At 37.5% G+C, this 24649-nt stretch overlaps 5 protein-coding genes across 5 annotated transcripts; 2 read left to right on the forward strand and 3 right to left on the reverse strand.

Moving 5' to 3' along the window:
* Positions 1-636: 636 nt before the first annotated feature.
* LOC103330017 (uncharacterized) lies at positions 637-1680 on the forward strand. The gene is made up of 3 exons (XM_089050175.1): positions 637-1031; positions 1136-1197; positions 1283-1680. The coding sequence occupies exons 1-3, from the start codon at positions 965-967 to the stop codon at positions 1394-1396; spliced, it is 243 nt and encodes an 80-aa protein (XP_088906301.1). The 5' UTR covers positions 637-964; the 3' UTR covers positions 1397-1680.
* A 1581-nt stretch (positions 1681-3261) lies between these two features.
* Positions 3262-4444, forward strand: LOC103330018 (Calcium-binding EF-hand family protein). The gene is given in 2 exon segments (XM_008232557.3): positions 3262-3639; positions 3642-4444. Coding segments are annotated over 2 exon segments (600 nt in total). The 5' UTR covers positions 3262-3464; the 3' UTR covers positions 4067-4444.
* A 39-nt stretch (positions 4445-4483) lies between these two features.
* Positions 4484-7268, reverse strand: EMB2744 (Pentatricopeptide repeat (PPR) superfamily protein). Its single transcript, XM_008232558.3, has 2 exons — positions 4928-7268; positions 4484-4830 (listed from the first exon to the last, which is right to left on the reverse strand). The coding sequence occupies exon 1, from the start codon at positions 7159-7161 to the stop codon at positions 5047-5049; it is 2115 nt and encodes a 704-aa protein (XP_008230780.3). The 5' UTR covers positions 7162-7268; the 3' UTR covers positions 4484-4830; positions 4928-5046.
* A 1918-nt stretch (positions 7269-9186) lies between these two features.
* EXPA5 (expansin A5) lies at positions 9187-10759 on the reverse strand. The gene is given in 4 exon segments (XM_008232559.2): positions 9187-9740; positions 9743-9993; positions 10222-10510; positions 10628-10759. Coding segments are annotated over 4 exon segments (723 nt in total). The 5' UTR covers positions 10755-10759; the 3' UTR covers positions 9187-9684.
* Positions 10760-14904: 4145 nt separating this feature from the next.
* On the reverse strand, positions 14905-18960 carry PTB1 (polypyrimidine tract-binding protein 1). Its single transcript, XM_008232560.3, has 10 exons — positions 18582-18960; positions 18142-18351; positions 17621-17683; positions 17465-17538; positions 17250-17345; positions 16516-16573; positions 16318-16422; positions 16106-16187; positions 15908-16020; positions 14905-15685 (listed from the first exon to the last, which is right to left on the reverse strand). The coding sequence occupies exons 1-10, from the start codon at positions 18762-18764 to the stop codon at positions 15221-15223; spliced, it is 1449 nt and encodes a 482-aa protein (XP_008230782.2). The 5' UTR covers positions 18765-18960; the 3' UTR covers positions 14905-15220.
* Between the last annotated feature and the right edge of the window lie 5689 nt (positions 18961-24649).

Here is a 24649-nt window from a genome sequence, read left to right on the forward strand (position 1 = left end):
CCACCTTTTTTATACACCATTTGTTTGTTTGTTAGGCAGATTAAAGAAAGTGAAAGGCTTAAAAGAAGAAAGAAGAAGCCTTGGCAACTGGGCTGGAGATATTAAAAATTTGGAAGGCAGGCAGCATTAGCGTGCGCTAACACGTGTGAACTGAATAGACCCATAAATAATCCACATGCAATCACTACATTGTGGTGGTCACTATCAGCTCTGTTTTTAACCATTGCTTATTTGGAAAATGCTTAACGCAATAACAATATCGATCGACATCATATTGAGATGATATCGATATAATCGAACCATTTATACAACTTGAAGATACGTAAATTAATCTACACTTTCTTCACTAACTCTACCTTGAAGCAGAAAAAGAAGTCAACTCTCAAATGAGGGATGAATAATAATTGAACAGTCTCTAAACAAGAGTTCAAAACCACTAACATGCATAAAAGGCAATTAGAAGATCCCATTGATTAGGAAAACATACTTCCAATTAGAAAAAGAAAATTGTATTTTTATTGATAAAAGCATTTTGCGTATTATTATTAATAATAAGAGTATAGAAAAAAAAAGTGTAATGGGTAACAGTTGGGGGACATTGAATTATCTCTTATCGGCATCATCGAAAGTATCCTCCATATAAAATCTGATATATTTTCCTCTACATTTTTCAGGCACTATATATAATCTGGTGTCAGGTGGTTGAGTATAAATAGGATTCTTGAAACAATCAACGCTTTACACTTTTATCCGGGGCCTTTGGCTCTTATCTTTACAGCAAAATCTGTTTTGTTTTCAACTTATAATTACGGCATTTAACTTGTTATCAGATCTGAAGCTTAAGGAAGGCGGTTTCCTAGAAACTCAAAAGTCCCAGCCTTTCGGCAGCTCTCAAATCTCATCAAACCACACCTCATATTCAGATTCTGAGAGCTACCCATTTCCCATAATTGTGTAGGAAATTATGGGGCGTCCTTGGTTTTTAAGAGTTTTCATAGTTTCTTGCCTTCTGGCTCTCTGTTTCTCTCATGGTAAGCGATATACTGTAACATCACTACTGTTTTATTGCACCATTTCATGTTTTGAATTCCCAATAACCAATTCTGACTTTGATTCATTTGTTTCTTTCTTTAAGGATTTGGGAGAAACCTGATGGGGACTATTGATCTTGAAGATTTTTCAGTTCTAGTGTCAAAGGTAGATTCTTTTTCCCTTCACTTGTGTTGGGTTTTTTTCCTTTTCTTTTTGTGGCCCAGTAATCAATTTTCTGTTTGTTTACCAGGAAACGCATGGAAAACCCAGGAAAATGATCACAGTGATGGATTATGCAGATCCAGAGCCAAATGTTAACCCCAGAACAGGATATATCTTTACCCCTCCTCCGCAGCCTAACTAAAATGGCCAATTTGCTGCAAGGAATAAAGTCATGTCAGTTGGTTTTCATTTCACTTTCTTACTTTCACCTTTATGGTGAAATATGAAGCATTTTAGTTCAGGTTCTTCGTCCAAGTGTATTTATGTTGCATTTCTCTCTCTCTCTCTCTCTCTCTCTCTCTCTCTCTCTCTAATATTGTAGTTCTGAATGGTAATTACTGATTATCATGTTCTTTTTTTTCAGCATTTTGACAATATGTTTTTTGTGAGTTAACATAGAATTATATGTCAGATGTTCTTTAAATACCTGGTTTTGTGAGTTAGTAGCTTATTTTACCTTCAATGGCATTTGAAGCTAATTGAATTTGATTGAAGTAAAGCTCTTTCTGGTTGAAAATGCTACTTATAGTGTATTTGAACAATGATTCAACTTTACCTTCCATGCTGATAATGATGAATGGCCTCAACGTGACCGACAATATAAAAATAGTTGACCTTGCCACAAGGAAGGACCCTTAACGAGGATATTTGACAACATGGGCACCATTTACTTTGAGTTTGAGGTGTGATAAAGAAATAATAAGAAGTGTGCACGACCCTACCTGACAGAAGAGGAGACTTTTTTTCATATAATATTGTCCTCTTTTATCGAAAAACAGGGCCTACACTTAGCAGGATCTGTCTACAAAAGAGAAATGCTATAAAGCAAAAGTAATTTGCTCATGATTTCATTCAAAAGTGTTATCTACACGCATTGGCTTTTCCATCGACAATGATCTTGGAGCTGACCACTTGAATTTCCATACTGTAAAATCTTGGCAGACAAATTCGGAAACCTTTTGGTTTTAAGGGTGGATCCTACACTTCAAAAAGAAGAGGTTGTTTTTAACAAAAAGATATTCTAAACTACCCTAATGTACGGAGATGGAGATTGAATAAATTTAGGTGCAAGAGAACATACACACTTCTTTGCATATCTAGCATCTATGATATGTTATGTCTACTAGCTACATTTATGTTTGGATGATCTGCCATCCTATGAGTATAATTCTTTGATAAATGGGCTTGAAAATTGGCGGAGTGGAAAGAGTTTGCTTATTTGTTTGTGATTGGGTTTGGGCTTTCAAGGCCCATGATAATATCATCGAGTATTATGGACTCCGTAGGGACCCAATGCAACTAGTGGGCCAGGGCCATGCCCATGCCCAGGCCCATCATGAAAAGGCGGCTTAAACCCGCACAACCCTACCCTACGTGTAAGTTTACAACTAGTGGACAACCCTTCTCGCACGCAAGAATCAATAACGTGTGGGGAATGTGGAACGACCAATATGGGAAAGGCTTGAAACTTCAAATCTCGGGGGAACACTCAATGACAATTTCCTCAGCTTTTACCAAGAAGCTTGGCTAAAGAAATAGGGAACTTGGAATTTTCCTAAGAAGCCTACAATTGACTGTTAGCATATATTTTCCCCAGCAGACGGAGACATAAAATATGCAGAAAAAGACTCTGCCCACTTTGGCAATGCATACAATAATATTAAAAAAAATCAGTGCATGGGAAATGAACTGCAATAGTGGACCAAGAAGAGCAGCCCACTATCAAATCTTACTTTCTGCGAAACTCACTTTCAGATCTTTTTTTTGTTTTTGTTTTGTTTTTCATTGATTTTTAAGCAGTCAACAGCCGGCAGAGTCCCAGCACAATTTCCTCATAAACCAAAATTAAAAAGCCAGAGAAAGGCAGGCCAGCCTGACCCCACCACATTTCCTCCAACAAAACAATGAAACTTCCTCTTAAGATTCTAGGAAATGGTTCAGGTGGTGACCATTTCTTCATCTACTTTCAACCATTTCTCCTAAAGACCTGTGGCAGGCAGTTCACAAGCACCTTCCCCAACTTTGGGGCTTGACCAGTTTGGTGGTGGCTTCAAATACAAGACTAAATCTTGGCCTATATAAAACACCACCCTCATCTCTCCATACATCAAACCTTTAATGTAAAAACATTCTTTCATCTCTTCCAGCTCTATCACATAGCATAGAGTTGAGAATTCTAACTTGGCTTCTTAGTGGAAATATCAACATTCATGTTCAGCCTCTACTGCTCTATTACAATGGAGAAGATATCATCATCAACTAATGACAATACATCCTCATTATTTCTTTTGCTTGATGCAATCTTGTTACGCACAATTTCTAGTAGCACTCAGAAGTTATTTTCAACATTTCAGTCTACTCTCCAATCCCAACAAAACTGTGGCAACTCAAGATTTTGGATGTGAAGAACTTGGATTCTGAGTTGAGGAAGCCGGAGCTGATCTGCAAAAGGAAAGATGATGGAAACTTGAGCAGACATGATGTGAAGATGGTGATGGGAAACTTGGGAATTTTTTGTAGTCCAGAAAGTGAGGAACTACCAGAGTCGTTCGGTTCCAATGAACTTGCAGGGCTGTTTGATGAGAAGGAGCCAAGCTTGGGGGAAGTAAAGGAAGCTTTTGATGTGTTTGATGAGAACAGAGATGGGTTTATCGATGCAAGGGAGTTGCAGAGAGTTCTCTGTATATTGGGCTTAAAGGAAGGATCAAAGCTAGAAGACTGCCAAAAAATGATCAGGACATTCGACGAAAACAGAGATGGAAGGATAGAGTTCAGTGAATTCGTGAAGTTCATGGAGGCCAGCTTATACTGATTCATTTTTTCCTTCTATCATGCATTTCTGTTCTGTCTTTTAAGAAGTCTTCTCACAATTATTACTAATGACAAATTTGAATGCATATCTTATTCTCTCCTAAAAAATGCACCAAATACTGACGTCAAACTACCTTCCCACCCTGTTAGCTTCGGCCATTTTCTATCCAGTAGTTTCAACAGACTACTTGGTCTCTGTGTATGTTTCATTACAAATATATTTTTTCGTTTGAGGAACGCCCTCAAATGTAACTACTCAAAAAATTGCACTGGAGATATTACCCCACTACTACTATTTGAAATTATCTTGCATTAAAAAGAAAGCAAATCCTGCAATTAAGTGAATGAATTCTTTACAGCTGAGGAACATTTATATCCAGTCTTTCCAAAGAAACACCCTTCAATACAGAAAAATGAATTTTAAACGTACTAAATCAAGCATGCCCATACTGTATTACTAGCTGAGAAAAGTTGACGTACATCATCAGATACCATATCAAAAAGAACAAAAGAACCAACTTCTGAGAGATGCTATACAAGAAACTTTGATGCTGTCTTGACAGACTAGAGTATACAACATAAGCTGACAGGCAATAAAATACAACAAAGTACCTGAGCTCCAAGTTTGAGCTATAGTTGGTAGAGTGAAGAAAAATTAGTCCCCGCTCTATATTCTGAAACTGCCTTTACATTATACTTGATTTTGCATGACTCTAGGAGCAAAATTAGGTGATTAAATAAAGCCTCTGTGCTGGATGTCTTAACCTGAAAGGTAGAAACTCATTCAAAATCCACTTAACCATCAACAAAAACCGAAATAGGAGTATGATAAGCTGTTTAAGAAACTGTTTAATATACTTACACAGCATAAACCTCTGCACAGCATGCTCAGTATGGCTGCCATGGAGGCTTATACGGCTATGACCCATAAGATGTAAGTTCCTTCTCTGGTAATCCACTTTATTAAAACTTTCATCATTATCACCAGTAATCTGCACAAGAGCATTTACCGTCCTGAAATTGATGGAATCGATTGGCATCTCTAACAATTATCAACCTGTTTGTGACCTTTGAAATAAGTTTCACAGCTGCATGGCAATCATCACATATCCTGAGGTTCTTAATAACACGAATGGGCGCTTCTGTAGGTGTTTTCATGAGGGCGTATGCTATTGCAAGCTTCTCGCTGTGATAACTAAGATAATCTTCCTTTTGCTCATCCTCCACATCATGTAGCACTGCAGCAATATCTGGCACATATCCCAATAATTTAATCTTGGACAACAATTCCCCAACTTTTTCATGTATCTGACTGGACTCTGGGTGTATGTTATCATCCGAAACAAAGATATGGGTAGTATTTCTTATCTCTACCCAGCTCACCCCAGGTTCTTTCTTGATGTTTTTTTCCCTCATCAATTTCCGGATCTGCACAACTCCATCCCACCTCTTTGCCTTGGCATACATATTTGACAATAGTGTATATGTTCCCACGTCATTAGGGTCCATTTGCACAACAACCTCTGCTACTTGCTTACCTAAGCCATAACTTTTATGTACATGACAAGCATTGAGCAAACTTCGCCAGGCAACAATGTCCCACTTGACTGGCATAGTCCTCATATATTTCTCAGCTTGATCAAGTTGTCCAGCCCTGCTGAGGAGCCCTACAATACAAGTATGATGCTCTAGTCCGGGTTCAATGCCAATCTGTTTCATTAGCTGGTTCAAATAGTAGAATCCTTCTTGCACCAGACCCAAATGAGCACAAGCCGAGAGAACACCAACAAAAGTAATATTGTTAGGACGCTCTCCTGCTTCCAACATATCTTGAAACACATTCAGCGCTTCCTTACCAAGCCCATGATGGGAAAATCCAGATATCATTGCATTCCAGGTAACAGCGTCTCGAGATGTCATATCCAAGAACACGTCATTTGCTGCTTGAATGTTGCCACACTTTGAATACATATTGACCAAAGCATTCCCCACAATGGCATGGTCTTTGAAACCCGACTTCTCAACACTGGCATGCAATAGATCTCCATGTCTTAGTGCAGACAAACCTGCACATGAGTTAAGCAAGACAGCAAAAGTATATTCATTTGGAAGAATATCTTCAAATTCCATCTGTGACAATAGACCTAATGCTTCCTCAAAGTACCCATTTTGGAAATAAGCGGCCATGATTGCAGTCCAGGAGACTATGTTCCGAGTTTGCAAGCCATCAAAAACTTTCAATGCATTCAAAACCTTACCACATTTCCCATACATGTCAATCATTGCACTACTTAGAAAGACATCACAGTCGATATCTGTCTTCAACATTTGGCTGTGAACTTGCAGACCCAATCTCAAATCTTTAAGATGGGCACAAACGCCAAAAATGGTAATATATGTAACATTGTCCCAAGCCTTGCACTGACCTATCATCATATCCAAAATATCCATTGCTTCCTTCACCTGCCCATGTTCTAAGAGCCCATTTACAACCGAATTATACGAAAGAATATCATCACCTGGCACAGTATTCAGAACCCTCATAGCCGCTTCCACTTCTGAACAACTTGAATACATGTGAACTAGTGCATTCTTAACATACTGATAAGACAACAATCCAGACCTCAATACATAGCCATGGCACTGCGTTCCCTCTTCAACTCTCCCACTGCCAGAACAAGAAGAAAGAACAGTGGCAAAAACAAATTCATTCGGGCACAAATTATCCACAGATACCATAGTCTTGAACAAGCCAAGAACTTCCAAGGCCAGCCCTTTATGTAAATAGCCAGCCATCAAGGCAGTCCAAGATACCACATTTCTCTTGGGCATACATTCAAACAAATGGCGGGCAGTTGTAATTCGGTCACATTTTGCATATAAGTTGATGAGAGAGTTAGCATGAAATATGTCAAGGAATTTAGAAGTTTCACTGGAAATGATGAGATGGGCATGGACTGTTTTGCCTAACCGTAGGTTCTTAGTATCAGCTGCCTTTTTCAAAAGCTTGATGGGGTCCTCAATAGAACCGGGTATGACCTTGGGTTTGAATAGAAACGGTACATGATAGTTTCTTGAGACTTTTACACTGGGCATTGCTATAACGCTGTGCCTCCACCAATGTAATTGCCAAAGCAATCGCTTTTATTGGATTTGGCTTCTTTTTCCCTTTCTGAGAATATTGGGTTGTGCTATGAATTTGTAGTGTAACACAAACATTTTATGGGCTTTTAGGTCCCTAAACTTGAGCCCAAGATCAAGCATGGGCCAACAAGAAGTCCTGTCAAAAATCAATGTGAAGCAACAAACGAGGGCCACAAAGACGAGAAATACTTCCATATTCTCGTTTCATTGCGCTTCTTTTTATATCTCTTTTCTCTTCCTATGGGTGACATGAGGAGAGCAATGAAACGGAGTTAGGGAAGTTTTCCTTCACCAAAAGTTGCAAGGAACATGGATATAGAGTAAAAGGGACAATGAAACAGGAATAGAAAAGTTTCACTTCACCGAGAGTTGCATATTGCTGGCATTGATGAACACTATTCGGTGTTGGCCATACATGTCATGCAACCAACCAGCTGGCTGACTCACACCATTTGATGAAATGAAAGCATTAGATTTAGGTGCCCTTTTACTCTCACGCACCATGAGTCCAAAGGGCCTACAAATTAATCATTAGTGCACTCATTCATTACCCAAAACCAGAAGGAAAAGGGAAAATACTTGGATCTTTATCTTCGAACTAGCAAACTGTACTTACATGCCAATCATTCTTTATTTTTCTTTTTGTATTTTTAACGAGTTATGTTTGCCTATGTATCAAACCAAAATAAAACTAACAACCAACTGCTCCAAATCAAAAAGCCTAAAGTCTCTGCAGCCTATGGGAGAGTTGAAATTAGCTGGCAACAACCCTTCAGTTCATTGCATCCTCTGACATGGTGACAATGCAACCACCAAAATGCCAAGAGCTTCGAGCTCGATATCAATTTGATTGTCATGACTTTATATCACATTTTGGTTCTGCATTCTGATGTGGTTGTGACTTTGATGTGATACAACTTTTCCATTCTTCTTATTTTCAGAATAAGGGCTTATTTGATAATTATTTTAATTTTAGTTTTTATATTTTGTGTTAGAGTATAGAGGAAAAAAATGGAGAATGGAAGTGAAAAATAGAGTGGAGATGAGAGGGGATGATGGGAGAGAGGAGTAACAAAAGTGAAAATAAAAACTAAAAACTGAAATCCATTTGAAATTGTCATTTTCTAGTGTTTGTTTTTACTTTTGTTACTCTTCTCCCATCATCTCCTCTTAATCTCATCCTCACTCTCATTTTCTCTAGCAAAAAAAATAATAATAAAAACTGAAATAGTTACCAAATGAGCCCTAAGGTGTACAAAGTGAGCATCAAACGGTGCATTGCATTAGATTTAGATTTTAGAGAAATAATTCTATCCAACATCAACTAAGAATAAAGCTATGTAAGTTGGCACCAAACAGATTTTCAGGGGAAGAAAAAAGACAAAAGACACGAGAAAAAAAGAGTTTTCATATCATGGATTGAACTATGTTTCTAGTGTCGGTGCCTATCCCCAAATTTGTTACACCAAAAATTATTCATCAGTTTTACCTAACTGGGTTAAATTTCCTGTCCCGTATAAAGCGTTTTTCAACCACTCAGCTCTATGGCTATGGTTTGATTGGGAGTAGATAGTCAAGAGACACCATGTTCTATTGCATTCGTACTTTGTTGTTTTTAATAGTTTGAGTGTTTGGGCTTCACTCTGATAATTACAGGTGGTGTTCTGCAACAGGACCAACAATATTTCACTATCTGCATTAAAGATGAATGATACAAGACCCAAAAAATATGTACTCTTGCTCTTGTGGGGTTTGGTTGTGGTGGGTCAGTTGATGTGAATCACAAGAATGCATAAGTTAACGACTTTAATCTGTCACCAACATTATTAATTTTTCCTACTAAAACGTTATGTGTATCTACACCTAGAAATGAAAGTGCAAACTGGAATACAAACAATAAGTTGAGTAAGCTACCGATTTTGTAACTGGAGTTCAGCGTAATAAGTTGGTGCCTTTAGTATTATTGTATCTCGAATGTAATAAAAAGGCGCATGAGCAGGTTTATTGACATTACACAAGCAATTAGCAAACATACCTTCTGCCATATAGCATTTGCTAGTAACTAGTAAAAACACACCTCTTCTATTCAATATTCATAACTTCATGAAATTAACAGCGGGTGGTAAAATTCCACTGCCAAACTGCGTTAAGAAACATAATGTCTCTCTGTCTCTCTGTCTCTCTGTCTCTCTCTCTAGCAGATATGGCCATCAGGCTTCAGAACAATCCCAGCCATGAACTGCAAAAACTCACAATCTATTATCAAATAATGAAAAGGGCCACTCACTTCAAAGTAAACCCTTTTTCATATTCTTCCAACAACTATAGCTATTAGCTACACTCCATCCTTCCTCCTCAGAATTACTTCAGCTTTTTGTCTGCTGATAGTAAACTTACCACATATAAATAAACGAAGTGGAAAACTAAAGAAGCTTCATTAAGCACACACACACAGATAATTAATTGATTAATTAATTAATAGAGAAACTGTCTCCCAGTATATGTCTGCCCAAATGACCAATTAGGAGGGCAACGTTATATGAAACCAATCTGCGGCCATCACTGGTGGTCACAAGAAAAGAGAGGCTCTGTCCATTTAGGTATGAGTTGCTCTGCCAGTTTTGCCCCCAGTTTCTTGACATTAGTTGCCACCGGGTCCTAGAGCCCTTGATGGCCACAGAATGCACATCTCCAGCACCACCAACGTTTGTCACAAGCACTAAGTTGAAGTACGAATGGCCATTCACTGTGAACCTTATGCCTCCTCTTCTCTTGCATCTCACCCTGCAAAACACATAATAATTATATTAATTAAGCCTTAATTAGCACTTTAAACCTAAATATTAGAGAACTCTTTTTTTTTTGGCCGAAGTTAGAAAAAGGGGGGGGGGGAGATTTTCTCATACACATTGTGCCATGGGTTCGAATATGAGACCACTTTCTGCAAGTCAAGGCCTTTTTCCACTGGACTAGACCTCGTTGGCATTATTAGAGACATAAGATTTAGCTTACCTTCTGTATGATACAGGGACAACTCCAGCTCTGTATTGAGCAATGCGCAGGAAGACAGGCTGAGAGAGATCAAAGTGTTGCTGTGGAGGATCACACCAGCCACCTGGTGGGCAAAAGTTTGTGGCTGTGACCACAATGGCGCCAGGGAGGCACCACTGTGGGTCATTTACACACCTGATCTCATAGCATGCTCCACAGCTCAAGCCATTGTTGAACAATGCAGTGCTTAGTGCTGCTGTGTTAGTCCCATAGCCCTGGCTGTAAAGGTTCCCATAGCCACAAGCCCCACCTATAAAAAAATTGCATGTCCAAATATAATAAGTAGAAGGGAACAGAATGAAAGTTCTAATCTTTTTGCAGCAAAGGTGCTTGTCAGAAAGGAGAAAAATCATAAAGCTAAGCATACCCATTGTGCCTGAAGCATCACCACCTCCATAAAAGGTTGCATGAGCATTGGACCAGCCCCCATAGTACCCATTGACAGAGGAGACAACTGAGAGAAACCCAAGTAGAAGAATCCCCAAAGAAGTCATTTTTCCTGCACAAAGACGTGAAGTTTGTGAGCTCTTTTAGGCATTCCTAGCAGAAGAACTCTTTGTCTAGCTATGAGTAAGTAGCTAGTACAGTAGTGTACTGTACATGTAATCTTTTTATGCTCATGTTTATGAGAGAAAAAGGAATTAGGAGAGAGAGAAGAGAGTTATTACAATTAGGAAATGATGAAGTTTGAACGCAAGCAAGCAGAAGTGAGGAAATGAAATGAAGAGGGAGGAGGGTTTGATTGTTTGAACTTTGAAGAAGAATAAATAGAAGTCGGTCAACATCACATCTGAAATGACAACCTGACAATTTTGAGCTGTTGGGACCAAGCAACTGCGCTAAGTGGTTTGGGACTCTCATGATCTGTTAGTAGAATCAATGCAGTATTTTCGACTGGGAGCGGTTTTAAAGGATGAAACCGCGTGGTTTTTTCAAGTTTCCCATTTGGCAATTGCCACAAATTTGTGGCAGAGTAACTTTGGCTCTCTCAACTGCTCAAGTAGAAAATACGTCTCTCAGACTCATCCATGTGAAGACAGAGATACTGATAATGGTAAATTTTAGGAGCTGCTCATATTTATTCTTCTTTATTGCCATGATGGAATTTATTTACTGTCCAACTTATGAATTCAATTCAAACCAGTGCTTGGAGTTGCATGCAACTTCAATCTTTTATTTTATGTACTGTCTGCAAAGCTGCCGGTATGTCTTCAAAGTTTTCATGTCCGCATCAAGAGTGCCTTGCTGTCGATTCATTTTGTATCTAAATCTCTAAACCATAAGATTTGCTAATAAATGTCATTCATGCATGACCAAACATTGATGGGAAAACACCACATGCAAAATGTTTCATCTTATTATCTCTGGTTTGGGGAAGATAAGCTTTCATTTATTACATACCAAACATATGTAAATCTACTTTTTTTCTGCATGTTTCTGAAAAATATGTAGTTCTTGTAATGAACTTAGGGCTAACCAGCACAATATTGTCTGTTTCCACTATGTAGGGACAACCATTTGCTAAGTAGTCATGTGGGTTTTTACCTTTATGTCCAGAACTTTATTCTGCACATCTGCACCTAGATTTGATGTCAAGTTCATTAAGAGTTGAAACCTTGTCCAGTTGTAGAGGTGAAAACAGCGTATCTTTGGACGAAATTTGGTGGGCCTTGTAATGCCTTTAAGTCTTCATCTCTCATCTCAGGAGTGACCTTATTATCAGATAACATTGATTGTTGGAAATTAAAGCAAAACATTAAGGTCAAGAGCTATGGAATTCGAAACCTGTTTGCGAGGCAGGCAGATGAGAGAAACTCTCATCCAAAGTTTTCATCAATTTCATTGTCAGAACTCAGAAGACAGATGTTAGCGTCTGTCTGCAACACTCAGCATATATTAAAATGGTGAGTGCCTTGCTTTTTTCTGTATATTTGGACACTTGGTTTCTGAGCCATGTTGAAGAGTTTTGCAAATTAAGCCATTGCAAGCCCAACAGACAATGGCCTAATTAATCACCTAAACAAGTGTTATTATCACAAGTATGCATCATTTTCAACATAAACTGGACTCAGAAAACAAAGCTTTATAGAGAGTGACATAATATTGACATTAAACTGTTGCTTGATGCAGATAATGCATGCTTCCGTAAGCCATACATACTTGCGCACATGCATCTGCGTTTTGAGTGGCATGTGATGGCAATTATATCTATCCTTTGGGTTCCTATTGAATGTGACGTAAACCATAATACATATCCATGTGTGTGATGCTATGGGAATGTCACTGTAGTGGTATTTCATGCGTTTTAACATATTTACATTACAATGCGTGATTGGTTTGAAACATAGCTACAGTAACATTTCCAATGACCCTGCTAAGCATATGCAGAGATTACACTCCTAAATTAAGTCATCAAGTTAGACCACACATAATTGGTCATTACCCGAAAATTCGTTGCTGCAATTAATTAATGTTTGTCTCCCTCAGATCGGCCTATCACATATAAATGCCGGGGTTGAAATCGATAAATAAACATCAAGCGTGAATGTTCTATGTTCTCCTTCATTGTCTTTCATTTTCATCAATAAAAAGGAAAACCCACTTATATTAATGGATGCTCTCAACCAACTAGTAGCATTGATTATCCCATACCCCATTCTCTGTCATAGTATTTAGTCAATTTCTTTCTCAAGCTTGTTAACTTGTTACTCTTAATTACATGCTCAAGTTTCATCCGTAAACCATAACAAAGATTCGAGTTTTGACAGATCAATTATTAGTCTAATAGTATTTTTCTTTCCAATATTTGAAGTTTTCTGAGTTCGAATCTCACAAAAAATATCCAAGCTTCGAACCAGTGATTGATTAACTGTGATGCTTTAGCAAACTCAGGAAATTATCGAGTTCTAATTAGGGTTCTAGTGGCATATATAACATCACCAGCCAACATGGAGAAACCATATTTCTGTTCTAAGGCAATATTACCTGCATAGTATAGTATAATTGGGAGGATGTGATATATTCGAGTTGATTTGGGGGGCAATGAAATGAAACTATACATACAACAACCACCTAACGGACAGCAGGATGCATGTTTAAGAAATTAAGGAAATATGGTACTTCGAATTGAAAGCTGTGGGCCTTTGATTCATGATTTTTTCTTAAAACTATTTACTACAATATGAGAAATATAAAGGCAATCAATTAAGGAAGAGTTCTCTGGAGTGAAAATTTACGTAGGTCAGCAGACTAGAAGAGTGAAATTTCTTTCTTATTTTCTTAGAGGGCTTCTAACTCTGTGTGGCTAGTTCTATAAAAATAAATAATTATAATAATAATAAACCACTCTCTTTTTCGGCCAAAGTTAGTAAGGGAACGGAAAACTCACACACACGAGTAGTATAGGGACTTGAACCCAGAATCACTCAGAGAGTACAAAAAACCTGAGTCAATCCAACTAACACTTAATTGGTTAATAAAAAACTACTCTGTGTAGCTAGTAATGGGGAATAAGAATTTGCAATATACATAAATTAATGACTCTTAACTCTACAATATTATTAGTAAGGATTTGGCATGTTGATGAGCAAAAAATGCACTACCGACATAGACAAAGGCACGTTTTCTTTCTACTTTTTTCTTCGAACATGCAATGCAATTAAAGAAAATGACATCCATGGAAAGGGTCACCTCACCACTCACAGGGAATTGGTTAACTTAGCACTCCCAAATCGTCGCAGCAAGCTTTATATATATATATATATATAATATACCACTCACTCTTTATGTGGTTTTCCTTATTTCATCGTGAAATTGTGCGCAAAATCCGTAAGATCTCTCTGTTTTTCACTGACATTTCTGAATATTTCTGCATAGATTTATTTTGATAGAGCCATATGCTCTGCTGACTTAATGCTAATATCTGTCTTTCTGATCCAATTCATGCTCACTGGGTTTTGATTAATGTTGGCATATCTCGAGGCATGCGGACGAGAAATATTTGAGATATCGTGGAAAAGGGGAAAAAAATCAAATAAAAATGAGAATTTGGAGACATTATGCATGATTAATTATTAGATTTCAAATAAATGAGTCTCAAATTCAATCAAGTTGAAATCTCTCATTTGCATTTGAACTAGCTTAGTTCGTTTGGTGAGTTTGATTATGTAGTTAGAATTAAGTTGGATTAGATTATGTCTAATTCTACCAAGCGTAATAGCACATTTTAATTAATCCAATCCCTTAATCACGTGAGGTCAAAAACATCATTAGATTAATATTATCTGATCCAATTCAATGTAATCCAATGCAATCTCATAATCCAATCTAGTCACAAAAACATTGCCTAATTAAGACAGGTTCACTTTCGGATGTTGAAATTCCAGAGCTCAGAGCTTAGAGCTCCATCAAGGGTCCCTAGTCCTACCGTGCAGGTTGAAGAGTTGAACCCTGTTTGTTTGTTACAGGGGCCCTTTACTTCACAACCTCTTGTTTTAGACCAAGTAGGCCAAACCCAGAATTGAATTGACCTTTCATTTCAGGCTTTTGCAGTCTAGTGACTAGTGGTATGGTAGTGGACAAAAGCCGAACCCTATGAAAAGATATTCACTTGGGTCCTCCTTGATTGACTAGTACCAAGAAAAAGAAAAAAGAAAAGGGAAAATACAATACCCAATTGCCAATTGTGACTGTGCTTGAATTGTTGGGTGATTGAGCTCAAGCGGATGCAATAACATGTGACTTGAAAATTTTTTGTTAAGCTCAAAACAATACATATTTCGTATTCAAACTAAAATCACAAGATCAGATTTCCAATCAAAGCAGGGCAGTACTGAGTTTAAGACACTGAAAATTGAATTTGGGGTTTTAATATCTTTTGACGTCCATCCCAACGAAAAAACAAAAATATGAGACTGGCAATAACCAGCATTTGTTTAAAGAAAAGAAAAGAAAAGGCATCTTATTGGCCATAGTAGGATGGTGAGGCACCAGGAGGTCCAACTCCTGGAGGTGAAGCACCACCCCCAGGTCGCAAGTTGGGCGGACCACCTGGCTGAGATATTCCCCTAGAAGCCATACTGGAGGAAGTAGTTGGGCCTGTTTGGAGAGGTGAAGAACCTGGCGGCATTGCTGCAGAGGAATATACTGGACCTGAGGATGCATGAAATGTTTGACCAGGAAACGTGCTCGGAACTGAAACAAACGTTGATCTGCCCGCCTGCATGGCTGGATCCCATGATGGCCCTTGCCCTGGAGGCCCTTGGGCCTGCATAGAAGCTGCACCACTGAACTCGTTCCCATGGTACATTGGAGCAGCCTGGGGATTCTGCCAAGCTGCTGGAGCAGCAGGGTAACCAGAAACTTGCTGCGCCGCAAGCAAACTAGCTTCTGGGATTGTATAATCTCTACTTTTGTCACTAAAAGCCTGCAAATAAGAATAAATACAAATCTCAAACTCTCATCCACGATTTCTTAGGCACGAATTCATATAATCAGATAGGAAACTAGGTGTCAAGAAGCATACATTTAAGGACCAAATCGTTTTTCGACCAAGAACAGATCCACTTTTTCTTCTATGGATGTCTTTACATTTTCTGTCTTATTTTTATTCTCATGAACATTTTAACTCAAAAGCACATATTTATACCTTTACATTGAGATCAGTATGACGAGAGTATGATAGATGAAGCTTACAATAGCCACCATCATATATGCAGTGTCCCTCTAAAGCTTCCCTTGCAACTGCTGCGGTATTGACATCTGAAATAACAACTCACAAATCAATGACAGCCAAATTCTCACAGATCCATGACAAATCAATAGGTCATATAGAGAGGGTAAATACCAGGGTATTGAACCAATGCCTGTGTTTGACCATTCTTCTCAAATATAGCAATTTTCTGGACAGTGCCAAATGCAGAAAATACCTATAACATATAAAGCAGCACTTATATATATATATATATAACATCTTATTAAATTCACTTATATATATATATATATATAACATCTTATTAAATTGAGCACTTCAAATGCACAAAAGTTATAAATCCTAACCGTGTGAAGAACATCCACAGTGACAGCATACTGCATATTTTCGATTGAAGCAAGAAGCACATTACTCTCAAGCTCTTTCTTCTTTCCATCAGGACCTACAGCAGGCTGGAGATAGCAGCTAATTAGAGCAATGTTTGGCTTAGGTAGTAATACTCAACACTACATATTATAGTAATGTTCTAAAAGCCCAGAGCATACCTGCATAATTCCCTCTATCGCAGTAGGATTTACAGGAAGGTATGGATTTGTATAGTCCCTGCAGAATCAATGCAAATCAAAATCATACACATTATACAACAATTACATGCACAAACTGATGTGAGAGTTTAACAAACTGTCTCAAAATAGAAACACATCCATAAACACACGTCCAATAGAAATTAATGCAAAATTTAAGTAAAAGCAAGGAGTATTTTCTAGGTATTATCAATTATCGTGAGAAGAGTTAAAACAACATTTGCACTATGCATCTAGTCATGTATGTCTCAGCTAATGTCAAGCAGTATCTTTTTCCAAAACCAATCATTTAGTATAAAGAAAAGTAAGCGTGCAAATACATGACACTGAAAATATGCTGAACGAGAAGCCATCCCAACAGGGAAGAAAAAATTGTATGAAATGAACACAAAATAACAATGTATAGTGTGTAATAGTGTAAAATGAGCAACTCTAACTATAATGGAATTAATAAATACATTAAGCCACTATATAAGATCAAGGAATTACTAAATGGTCATGACAACACATCTGTGTTCTGGCTACCAGGCTTCACTAACCCCTAGATGACAAAAAGCACATGCACCCATTAGCACTTGATATAACATGCAATAAAATCAGCTAAAGAGTTTAGCAATAAACACATTGAGACACATAAGAACAAAGCCAAAAAGAAAAACGAAACAGAATATTGACCTATTGGGTCTGTTGATTACCTGCTTCGGTGAGACTGGAACTTGATGTTCAAATCAGTGTGTGCGGAATATGAAATACGTAAGTGGCATGAACCAACATGCTCTGGAAGCAAATATCTGAATGTAAAGCATCAGGTTTCAAAAATTAGAAACACTACACACTATTCCAAATGTACTGAACTCAATGAGGAAGAGGAAAAGATGGTGGGGATGGGGAACATATGGACAGTACATGCCTGGGTATGCTTCTTCCGTCCAAGGCATTCCTTGCCGAAGATGCAGTTTCAGCATCATTGAACTGAATCAATGCCTGCAAAATTAAAACGAAAGGATAAAAATGACATATCTAAAGTACACGTTGTATGCAGCACAAAGAAAGATCCAATACAGACCTGGAAGCCTGCTGCTTTTTCAAATGTAGCAATCTTGTGCACAAAGCCAAAAGCAGAAAACACCTGAAAAATGTTTCAGTTCATCATTAACATATCATATGGATACTAAAAAAGAAACAAGACAACAACAGAAACCCTCCCGGACGAAAATATTATGGGACAACAAAAAAATTCCAAACAGATGAGTTATAAGTGCAGAATGACACCTGTGCATATATGCGTGACCTTAGAAAGGAGTATGACGTACATGATAATAATTCCAAACTGCTTCCAACAAAAGAATTTAAATAAGAGACATCACCATCTGTGATTCAACTGATTTCAATAAAAAGGACAAAACGAAAATCTGCTTTACACAAATTCAATTTGAAAGTTTATCCAGAATCCCATGACTTATAAAACAAGCCAGCAATTCATGCTTCTCTAGACATGGATCAGCTAGGTTTAGACAAGGTTTTTGCAATATATATTATATACAAGACAGGGCCAATATGTAACAACCGTGGGTCAAACGCACTTACCAAGTGAATAACATCAATGCTCACATCGCCAGCTTCAACACCCTCAATGGTGACCAACAAGACATTTCCGGGAACATCTCCAGGACTTTTGTTGTTGACGATTTCGTGTCTATTTGAATACTGAATGTAAACTGTCTTACCACGGACCTGTGCAGGCTCTGAGGATGAAGCATAATATGAAACCATATTTATGGCCTGGTTTAGATCAGCCTGAAAAGTAATTATTGCCTTCATCAACATATGACAAGAACTCGAAATAGATATGCTAGCACCCAATTATTTATTTTCAAATATCTAACCAATTTCAGCTGAATTAATGTCTACAACAACAAGCACAAATGAGAAATAAGATACCACTTCCGATAAAATGGTTATCATAAATTCTCGAAAAATTTAATGGGATAATGAAATTGGAATGACGACAAGTAAGACTCAATTACGAATTCTACGAAGGCTTGGTTGCGGTTGGCTCCAACATTGCACTTGGTGTTGACAATCTTGCCGAACGGCTTGCAGAGCTCGATGAGCTCCTCTTCGGCGCACTCCCATGGGAGGTTCCGGAGGTGAAGCACCTTCGACGGGGTCTGCGTGTACCGAAACTGCGGCGTCCCCGAGGTCGACATAGCGCTGAGATTGGGTGGCCAATATTCGGGGTTGGGGGTTAGGGTTTGGGTTCGAGACTGGAGAGAAATTGGGTGTTTGGTCGCCGAGAAATTGTTTGAGATTTTATGTCAAAATGTGGGTTTGGGGATAAATGACATGAAGGTGGGGTTAGGCCTTTGGCTCGATCGGGTTGGGTGGGAAGTGGGACGTCGGATGAGGATTTTATTGATCATTGAAGGGTAAATCTGTCCTGCTAAAGACTTTTCTTTGGCTGCGATCCGCGTCATTGTTTGTTTGTCCTCGTGACACCCTTTTTTTGTGCGGGGAGAAATTTAGGATACTTATTTTTCCACTTCCTTTTATCCACTTACATTTTATTTTTTTTAAATTGTATGTTTTCACTCTACTTTTGTTCATTTATACTTCCTTTTATCTTATAGTAAAAAGTATTAAAAGAAAACAAAAGAAAGTGTATGTGAATAAAAGAGAAGTGAAAAAATTATCACCCTTTATTTCATGAAGCGCAACGCAACTTACAAAGTTTTTTTAATTTAAATATTTATAATTGTATTTTTTTTAGATGTCCATCTTTTATTAGGGAACTTGCAAAAAAAAAATAGATTTTTCACAATTGTAATTTACTAGATGCCCATTTAAATAGAAAGAAAAAAAAACTGTTGAAATGGGGATCTAGCAAAATACAATTGTGGGAAAAAAAAACAAAAACTTTGTAAGCTGCCCGATATACCTTTCTCGATAAAAGTAGATCTTTTCGTCAAATATTCGCCAGGATATAAATATCTTGGTGAATTCTGTCGGGATAAACCTACCCCGAGAACCCGACGAAATTTTGTTGAGAGGCGAATTTTTGTCGAAATGGACATGTGTTGACAAATGTTTGCCAGAATAGACAGTCTCGGCAAAATTTGAAGTCCTAAGTATCTAACCTGACAAGACTAGCCCCAAATCCTACTTTGGAATCCGCGATGGACCATGGGCTTGTCCAACATCTTACAGGTGTCTGACTCAAATTACTAAAATGACATTCTTGCCTTAATTCCAATACAATCTTAGGGTTGGACTTTTACTAGAAAATCGGTAGAATCTCCCCTGAAAATGGCTCTATACCCAAAATCCACCAGCAAAGAAACATAGTTTACACCCCAAGCATTCAAGATGCACAAGATATAAGTTAACCACACACTAGCAACAGTTCTAATGGGCCTCACACCTCTCTTTCACAATCATAACATGTCCATTAACAAGCATCGGAATTCAACACACAATTAACCAATACTCAATCCAATAAAATAAACCACATAATCAAATAACAACAACTATTCATGACGTAAAAGAACATAACGTAAAGTGTTTAACCTTGCGACTGCACCTAGGTCACCCTAGGTTGCCTACATACCTTTCTCGGTGGATCAAGCCACACATAGTTCTTGAAACATTATATAAAAACATTCTTAAATTCCATGAGTGATAAGAATTCTGGTTATATATGAAGTATACTCATATGAACTAAAAACTCCTACCAATTTTTCTAAAACCAAACTCCAACCAATCAGCCGAAACTTCAACAAATGATATTGGTTACAAGACAACTCTTCAAACCATTACATATGTATAGAGAATTTGAATCAAAACCGATAAGTTGTAAAACAAGAAAATTAGTAAAACAACTCTAGCCACGAGAAAACCTTTATATCAATATAAATGGGTTAAACCAGACCTACTTCAATACTCTATAGGTAAGAACGAAATCATGACATAAGACAACAATTATGATTCATATAAAATTCTTTAAACTTGGAAAATCCAAATCCATTGTCTCACAATTCTGAAAATATGCATAAAACCCTCACCAATAAGTACCTAAGACCTAGCCAACCCTGGCATACAAAATGAACATTGTTGCTGTAATTATCCTGTCAACTGCACGTGAAGAACAAATCCACATATACATGCAAATCATGGCAACCGCACAATAAGAACCCTTCGATGTTTGTGCATGCATATCCTCGCAACTAGACGTGTACATAACATGTGGGGACATATCCTGGCACCCACAAGAGTCGAGCGTCCCCGATGCATGTGTGGGCATGTCATACGCGCTTAGACTAAATCGAAGGCAACATAAGTAAGCTAACCATGTCCAAGGACATCTCATTATCCAAAGGCAACTGTATATTCGAAGGCAACTAGTCGTACGCTTGTGTAGACAATGAACGTGCATGCAATATCCTAACACTAGACATGCAGAACATATTCTCATGTGAGGCAAATCCTGGCAACAACACAAGAAGAACGCCTCGATGTCTCTGCAGGCATATCTTGGCAACCACACGTGTTGAGTGTCCCCGAATCACGTGAGGGCTTGTCGTACTCGTATAGATTAATCTGAAGACAACTGAGGTAGGATAATCATGTCCAAAGACCACTACGAAGGGTAATTATGGTGGGTTTGAAAACTGTTACCCTAAACCTTAAATTCCATAATTTCTTACTCAAATGAAACTGGCTACTCAAGCCATTTATAGATTTGCATAATGTTCATGGTATGAAATCAACTCTTATTCAAATCCAATACCATAAATGAAATATGAAAATCACGGATCTTAATTAATCAACAAAAAAGCATTTATAGGTCATATCTCAAATCAAATCTCAAATATAAATTCAAATGTAGTTTCAATAACCCTTGAAATCATAACAAGAAGCAACAAAGCTTTCCAATGATACTTACGTAAACCCCCCCAAAAATAAAGCTTATTGGTAGCAAAATAAAATATTTTTAACCCACTTCATAAGCCATAAACAAGAACACATCTAAACCTTATATAAAATCGTGCATGAAACGAATAATGATCAAATAAAAGCTTGTAAGCATTTCAAATCTTAAATCAAAACACCATACACAAAGCCTTAAGCATCTCAAAAAAATTCTCACTGAAACAAGAATACAAAATATAGAAATAAGAGCAAACAATTTAATCATAAATGTTTCCCAATAAATTCATAAGCATTCCAAAACGTCTCCCAAACCAAAACATAAACCTAATCAAAATCATGCACTTTCAATACAAGCACAAGTTATAGTGCTCTTAAACAAGTCCATTATTAAAATCCTTCGAAAATAGATGTCTAATCACGAACACTTCCAAATCAATTAGTCCAGGCCGAGCCGGCAAGGCTCACCTTCTAGGTCAACTGGGCCCATGGGGCCCAAGGCTTCTGATCTCTAATCTAAATGTTCCAACAGGTCCATTAAGGTCCACTAATTACATCCCAAAAGTTTCATCACGATCTGACGATTGAAACGACGTCGATAAATCTAAACCTACTATCATCAATCCGGAAGATATGAGCGTCCTATTATAGATCCGTAAGTTCCTACATGACCTAGTGGTATGCGAAACAACATAATCCAAGATGGGACCGATCCGACAGTCCGATCATTTCCTATCAAACGATACATAATAGGCAAAACTTTGATTGTCGAACAAACAACAGAATCTCGCCAATCCGAGCATATCGTCTTGCTTAAGGCAATAATGGGAGAATTTCAAGACAAAGTGGCCATCACTCGCCGGTTGTAACATGTGGCTTGAAGAGTTTTCCAAGGAAAAAGTCCAAATCACTGGCAACCTAATAAACCACTAGCACAAACACTTCAATTGGAACAACTTTTACTCTTGGAGCGGTCACTGTGGCCAAAATTTGCCTGAAAACTCACTCAAAATGGACATCACCACGGGTGTCTATATCTAAGCCATGACAAACCAAATCGACAACAACCATGTATACCATCAGCTAAAGCATGAGGAAAGGATGAAGATCTATACCTGGATCAATGGCAACGGTTGTCGAGTTGCGAAACGCATCAAAAAATTGGAGATCGTCGGCCTTCTGAAACTCGATTCACTGTCATGACTGGTTGATGGGGTCGAGGTTTGGGCTTGACACACTTGCCGGTCGACGGTGAACATTTCCTGATTAGTGGCATCAACAGCCGTGACTGGACGGATGCGTTGCACCACCGGGAAGTAGAATAGGCGCGATGCGCCGTTTCTTGGAAGATAGATTGGGAGAAATGAGAGAAGTATGAAGGAATGCCAAAATTTTGGGTTTTAAAAATAAACTTTTCTAAAATTATAAATTTGTCCTTTTTGTTTGTTGAATACAAAATTTCTTGTTAAAACTCCGATTCGTGCCCACTATGTGTCTATTAACTCGTAATAGCGAGCCCTCTACAATAAAGCGAAGAAAATTTTCAAAATCAATCCCAAACACAAAGTGACCCCTAAACCACTTAAAAACCATATTCGTCCAATTATGTTAAAATTTTGGAAATAAAATAAAATTTTCGGGACAAGATGTTACACATTCATCCTTCTTCTTTACATCTTATGACATTTTCCCAATTAAGAAGGTGATCCTTATTACCTTTTCCCACCCTGTCCTAAAAAAAAAAAAAAAAAAAATCTATAATCAACTTTTCCAACCTTGTAGCTACCTTTACTGGAACTCTAAACAATGATAAATAATAAATTGGTAGGCTACTAAGGATTGATTGAATTAATGTTAACCTCCCTCCCTTTGATAGAAAACCTTTCTTCCAACCCTCAAATCTCTGCATCCAATTCATTTACCTTTGACCGAGGAAACTCTATCTTCAATGTTTCTTATTCAAATGTGTTTTGCAACAATGTTGTGTCTTTGGCAACGAGTTCTTTTGTCATCTTTCCAGGTCCGGTTTCATTTGCATCCAATAGTTTCGCCATTGCATTTACATCCAATTCATTTACATTCGACTGAGAAGACTATTTGTTCGATGTTTCTTCTTCAAATGCATTTTGCAACAACATCGTCCATTTGACCTCAATTCCTTCGTCATCTCGTCTGATGTGGTTGCATCTACATCAAATTCATTTACATTCAGTGGAGAAGACTCTGTTTTCGATGTTTCTTCTTCAAACATATTCTGCAACAATGTAGTCCTTTTGGCCATCAGGTCATTCATCATCTCGCCGGCTGGAGTTACATCTGCATTCAATAGCTCTGACGCGACATCTATATCCAATTTATTTACCTTCAACCGAAAATACTATACGTTCGATGTTTCTTCTTCAAATGTATTATGTAACAATGTCATCCATTTGACCACCAATTACTTCATCATCTCACGGGGTGTGGTTGCATCTGCATCCAATAACTTCAGCGCGACATCAACATCCAATTCATTTACCTTCAGCCGAGAATATTCTACGTTCGATGTTTATTATTCGAATGTGTTATGCAACAACATCATCCATTTGGTCACAAGTTTCCTCGTTTACCTTAGGCCGAGAAGACTCTGGTTCGATGTTTCTTCTTATTTATTCATATCGTTCATCATATGCAATTGCAATGAAACATTAGAAAAGTTCGGATTCAATTGTAGAAAATGAAAAAAGAGTGTAGTTATTCTAGTCTCAATAGTATCATTGCTCACTAAATTATTATTAATTTTTTTATTATACAAAATTAATTTGTTTAGTTTAATATTTATAATTAAGTAATTTCTTAGCTTATTTAATTACTTCAATTAGTAATTATATTTTAATTGTTATTTATTTAGCGAATAATTAGAATTTAAATATTTTAATTAATTTAATAAATTACTTAATAAATATAATTAATTATTCTAAATTCTTTTGTTGAGCTTAAATTTATAGTTGTCGGGATAGACATTTCCCGACGAAATTCGACAAACTATAAAGTTATAATATTTGTCTCATCGAATTATTACTTATTAAATAGTTGTTGAACCATAATTTTTGCATCAATTTTGGAATTTAAATTTAACTTTATATTCCTGGATATGTACTGTGTAATTAGGAAAGTTCAATTGTTTTAT

The sequence above is a fragment of the Prunus mume genome, linkage group LG4, assembly GCF_029339155.1.
Source record: "Prunus mume cultivar Tortuosa linkage group LG4, ASM2933915v1, whole genome shotgun sequence".
Lineage (NCBI taxonomy): Eukaryota > Viridiplantae > Streptophyta > Magnoliopsida > Rosales > Rosaceae > Prunus > Prunus mume.